Raw genomic sequence first — 5,312 nt, 5'->3', positions numbered from 1 at the left:
TATGGGTTAGAGGGCTTTCTTTTTGCCATTGATTTATTTTTATTATTAGTAATTTATGTTTGATTCTTCTAATTATTCTATTTTTTTTTATTTAAAAAAGTTTAGTACTATTATATACTACTGCTATTTCTAGGTACTCATTTAATAATTGATTTATGTGGGTAGGTATTATTAACACGTTTCTTTAGTTTACACTGTGTGTAACAATAGTAATCATGAAATGAAGTTGTTTTTTTTTTCTAAAGCACCTTTGAATTTTTTTTTTTCTTAAAATGCCAATAATCACATTTACTCTACCTACTATGCGCGTCACTATAATAATATTTTTTATCAAAACTATATAGAAGTTACCTAGAGTTTTTATTCCAAGAATTATCATAAATCGTGAAATATTACCCACAAATTGCTTAATTTTTCCATCATCAGATCCTGACTTGATGTGAATCGCTCAGATTGCGAAATATTTCCCTTTCGCCAATTATTTTTAATGTTCTTAAAGTTAAAATTCAAACTGATTAACTTTGAATAGCATATCGTCTTATGTGTTCCAAATCACAATAATACAAACTATGTATTGAATATTTAAATAACAGGATCTCCATGCAGAAACCATAAAATAGTAAGTAACCTTTAACATTTACTTAATTAATAATTTATTTAATTATCTTTGCGGTAGGTGCTTGCTTATTGACACATTAAATACACTATTTTCAATGGGTTCTGAATTAAAATTCTTGTTAAAAGTACAATTATAGTAAACACTAGTAATTTTGTTACTTTGTACCAGGATGCGGAATCTAAATGACCTTCGGTATATTTAAAAGATGTAACGCTTTATTTTTGTTTTTGACCTTAACGCATACAACTTCATACAAATTAAAAGACAAGTACTAGCTTAAAGGCAGAATGTGGATAGCTGGATAGCAAATGCATGTAAGAATAATGGACGCTATATAACTTACATATTGGACGATTCATGTTTTAATTGTGTGACTATTTTCCGTAATATATCCATCAATGTCAATATTAAAATTTTTGCTATGCACGGATGAATTGGGTCCGGCTGATTTTTAAAAACTCTGTACTTATAATAAATCATACAAAATACTATCGATATTTATTGTTAATCCCATTTATATGAAAAAAAACTGAAATGTAATATGTGGTTTATTTTTATTACTGTAGAACTTGTTACTGTGTGAAACGTGTGAAAATCTGCGAGTGTCTTTGTAATTATCGTAAAATGCCTATAATAAATAAATCTAAATTAACTTAAACGAGCATGCGGCAAGGGTTCGCTCTTGTCAATGGTTTCAAACGAAAGTGAGAGGAGGATCTCTTTAACTGTCGACTGTAGCTAACATAGAAGTGAATTGCACTTGACATTTGTATCGAACTAAAATTTGAAGTCACGTTACACGGGGGAATCCTCTCATAAAACTAACCTTTGAACTATTCTGCTTCACCACGCAAAATAGTTGTAAAAGCTATTGGAAAACTTGTTAAATTTTATACCTTATCCTCAGCACAAAAAATTAATAAATTCAAGCTGGTTTTGCTACGGCTGGTATGGCTGTTAAAAAAGCGCGGTTAGGGCAGTTTTACCTTCAGTACGAAAATTACATACGTAATTGTAATGTAAGTTCTGGTAAGTTGGTACAGTTGATTTAATTACTCTGTGGTCTAGGTATTCTTATTATATTAATTAAAAAAACAACAAAGTACAATAGAAGTATGTATTTACAAATTAAATATTAAATAACCTTAAATTTAAATAATGGTTTGGTTTCTAGGAAGTTGCCAATATGAAAACTCGTTGAGAACTTATTTAAACATAAGTAACGAAAACGAGTATATACCTTAAAAAAACATTTTTTGGTAATCCTTTGAAACATTTTAAACATCATAAGATCATCTTCTACTGGTACGACTAAATGACGACAGCGTTTCCTAATGTCATGACAGATGGTAGTAGATTTTTAATTTGTACGATTAAAATAGTTTATCATATTATTCAACCCGTCCATTCTTACATTTTTACGCTAGCATTATAAAAAAATCCACACCTAAAATACATGTAGACATACCTTAAAAGAGTGAAGAATTGTTTAGATAGGGTTAGGCAGCAGTGGTAGAGGCAACTTCCGTGGTAGATGCATCAGCGCTAGTAGAAGAGGGCTCCTCTGAAGTAGCTGGGGTGGTAGCATCAGCAGACTTAGTTGTCGCTTCAGCCGGCGTGCTTGCTTCCCTAGCATCTGTGGCTCCGCTACTAGCACTGGTAGTGCTAGCTTCAGTTGTGCTAGGCGAGGCTTCGCTGGCATTTTCAGCAGATGCTTCGCTTTCTGTTGTCTTGGCAGCTTCAGTGGTTGAAGCTTCTGCTGGAGCAGACGCAGCTGCTTCTTGTTTCTCGCTCTTTTTTTCAGGAGCGGGTTGAGAGGGTGCCGCAGCATCCTTAGGTGCGGGCGCTGCAGCAGCCTTAGGTGCGGGCGCTGCAGCAGCCTTAGGTGCGGGTGCAGAAGCCTGCTTAGGCGCTGATGCGGAATTTGCACTGTCAGCCGCTTTTAATTTTTCTGCTGAAGAACCGGCTGCTGCGGCCGCGGCTACAATTGATGGGGGAATGTGATCGCCAACTGGTCTGAAGCCATTTTCATCAGCAATGTACCTGTTTCACAAAAAATGACGTCTCATTAACCCGTTGACTACTACAGTCGACTCTCGTTAATTCCAAACTTGAAAGACTTTTAAAATATTACGAATTATCGAGAGTTTGAAATATCAAATATCAGTAAAATTAAACTAATTACAAGGGACCTAGAAAAATCTGCTGCTTATCGTTTGACAGCCGGGGTTACGAAGGAGCCTTCATAAACTCGAAAATCCTATGGAAATTTAAATAGGAATTGCATTCTGTCTGTGCAGACTTAGTTTAGACGGACTCTAGTTAAATATTCCACCAGCCTAAACGTATCTTTATCTTTAGTTATGATGACCAATCGTAAATGTCTTACCTGACACTGATGACAGTGCCATCCGGCGCGGTGTAGGAGTAGGATCCCTGCTGCACGTGCACCTCGTTGCTCTCCTCGCTCTCGCTGCCCTCGTTGCTGTCTCCCGCCGCTGACCGCCCCTGCACTCTCGGGAGAACTTACCTGACACTGATGACAGTGCCATCCGGCGCGGTGTAGGAGTAGGATCCCTGCTGCACGTGCACCTCGTTGCTCTCGTCGCTCTCGCCGCCCGCGTTGCTGTCTCCCGCCGCTGACCGCCCCTGCACTCTCGGGAGAACTTACCTGACACTGATGACAGTGCCATCCGGCGCGGTGTAGGAGTAGGATCCCTGCTGCACGTGCACCTCGTTGCTCTCGTCGCTCTCGCCGCCCGCGTTGCTGTCTCCCGCCGCTGACCGCCCCTGCACTCTCGGGAGAACTTACCTGACACTGATGACAGTGCCATCCGGCGCGGTGTAGGAGTAGGATCCCTGCTGCACGTGCACCTCGTTGCTCTCGTCGCTCTCGCCGCCCTCGTTGCTGTCTCCCGCCGCTGACCGCCCCTGCACTCTCGGGAGAACATACCTGACACTGATGACAGTGCCATCCGGCGCGGTGTAGGAGTAGGATCCCTGCTGCACGTGCACCTCGTTGCTCTCCTCGCTCTCGCCGCCCTCGTTGCTGTCTCCCGCCGCTGACCGCCCCTGCACTTTCGGGAGAACTTTGTCGTACGATGTTTCTTCACGCTTGATCCCGTTGCCTGTTTCGTAACTGAAATTTTGTTTTTATTATTATGAAGGCAATTTTGTTTACTTAGTTCAATCCAGTGTTAGGTTCACTAGCTGATACAACGTGAATCCACAACAGTATTTTCTTTTCTGCTATTTGGTTAAGAATACGAGTATAAAGAACTTAGATTTTTGTAACGCAAAATATAATTAGTCTATAATTATACACTATTCGTAGTCTAGTCTCGCATTTAAACTTAACTATTTTGTCAATGGCTATCTTATCTGTCATACCTACATATAAATTGTACCAATTTAACCACTAGTAATCAACCCTACATCGATTTGATAAAAAAATAACTACAGAAAATATATCGAGAAGTAAGAAAATAAATGCATTATTGGCATTTAGAAAACCCATTTGCATTAATAACAATTTGTATGATGAGACAAACACCTACTACCAAGGTATTGTTTCAATTTAGATGAGGCAATGCACAATAAATTTCGCATACGATATCATTATTCACAGGCTGGTTTTATAGATACATTATGGAATATATCATTTTATATTAAGTACTAATGATAGAGTTACAAAGATTACAATGATTGACTTGCTTGATAGATAAATACTACTTAAAGTTAAAAATAAAACTTCACTTTTGTATGAGTGCTTACAAATATTTTTTTCTATAAAACGAAATTTATAAGTCAGGCTTATATCATTTTATCACTGAATTTTTTTAGGGTAACTTACCTGAATTTGTATGTTCCATTATTTTCTAACTCTTCCGACTGTGAAACTATAGGAATTACTGTAGGCTGCTGCTTTTCTAGCGGTACGACATCGGTCGCCGCAGGCGCAGCCCTCACGCTGGCCATCGCCAAACACACGAAAACTAATTTAGAATACATTTTTGCCTCACTCACTAACTCACTGATGAATGATAGTCCAGACTCCTTCGCCACCTATATGTAAGGCTCATCTATTTACACTACCCGCCCCCCGCCTTCCGGTGGTTCCTAAACGTACGCTAAATACTTCAGCCTTAGCGCTTGACTGATGTGTTCTTCGAAAAATTGCACAATCGTCGAGGTGTCAACAAAGGTGACGATTCTACGTGATCAACAAGATTTATTGGCTTGCTGAAAACAAACCGTTATTAGTAGCAATTCCTAGAAATTTCTACTAATAACGGTTTCATAATTATGAGAGACTAAGGTAATCATGGATTCTTTAACCACGGCGCAAAACACAACTGTTTTAAAATTGTAATCACCGTAAGTGTGTTGTGTACTTTAAACAACGAACTGTTTAACCCTTTTAGAGCCTCAATTAAGTACATAATTACAACGTCATTTTAATTCCCACACAAATGCTTAATTCTGCAGCGTACTATCACACATGCCCACGTATGTGCTGACTGTTTGCAGCAGCGAAGCATTGCATATACGGACTATAGTTACTTACCTAGTTATATATTTCATTGTTGTAATAGACACATAACAGATAACAAACGAAGAAGAAAAAGAAATGCAGCATAAATATTTGCACGTATTATTTTAAATATTTCGAGAACCTCAAGCTCCGCCTCAG

General features: G+C 38.4%; 2 protein-coding genes across 2 annotated transcripts; both read right to left on the bottom strand.

Moving 5' to 3' along the window:
* Positions 1-2,118: 2,118 nt before the first annotated feature.
* LOC134650486 (nematocyst expressed protein 3-like) lies at positions 2,119-3,312 on the bottom strand. The gene is made up of 3 exons (XM_063505443.1): positions 3,291-3,312; positions 3,009-3,144; positions 2,119-2,662 (listed from the first exon to the last, which is right to left on the bottom strand). Exons 1-3 carry the CDS (start codon positions 3,310-3,312, stop codon positions 2,119-2,121), a joined length of 702 nt encoding a protein of 233 aa, XP_063361513.1.
* Positions 3,313-3,427: 115 nt separating this feature from the next.
* LOC134650485 (endocuticle structural glycoprotein SgAbd-1-like) lies at positions 3,428-4,864 on the bottom strand. Its single transcript, XM_063505442.1, has 2 exons — positions 4,473-4,864; positions 3,428-3,758 (listed from the first exon to the last, which is right to left on the bottom strand). Exons 1-2 carry the CDS (start codon positions 4,628-4,630, stop codon positions 3,428-3,430), a joined length of 489 nt encoding a protein of 162 aa, XP_063361512.1. The 5' UTR covers positions 4,631-4,864.
* Between the last annotated feature and the right edge of the window lie 448 nt (positions 4,865-5,312).

This window comes from Cydia amplana, chromosome 8 (genome assembly GCF_948474715.1).
Source record: "Cydia amplana chromosome 8, ilCydAmpl1.1, whole genome shotgun sequence".
Taxonomy (NCBI): Eukaryota; Metazoa; Arthropoda; class Insecta; order Lepidoptera; family Tortricidae; genus Cydia; species Cydia amplana.
The sequence above is the reverse complement of the archived record's forward strand: the minus strand, read 5'-3'. Positions and strand labels throughout refer to the sequence as shown.

Coding starts and splice junctions, on each gene's coding strand:
- LOC134650486 (XM_063505443.1), bottom strand. CDS start 3,312: ATGGCACTGTCATCAGTGTCAG. Junction 3,145..3,290: donor GGCACTGTCATCAGTGTCAG/GTAAGTTCTCCC, acceptor GTGTCAGGTAAG/TTCTCCCGAGAGTGCAGGGG. Junction 2,663..3,008: donor GGCACTGTCATCAGTGTCAG/GTAAGACATTTA, acceptor TTTGTGAAACAG/GTACATTGCTGATGAAAATG.
- LOC134650485 (XM_063505442.1), bottom strand. CDS start 4,630: ATGTATTCTAAATTAGTTTTCGTGTGTTTGGCGATGGCCAGCGTGAGG. Junction 3,759..4,472: donor AATGGAACATACAAATTCAG/GTAAGTTACCCT, acceptor ACAAAATTTCAG/TTACGAAACAGGCAACGGGA.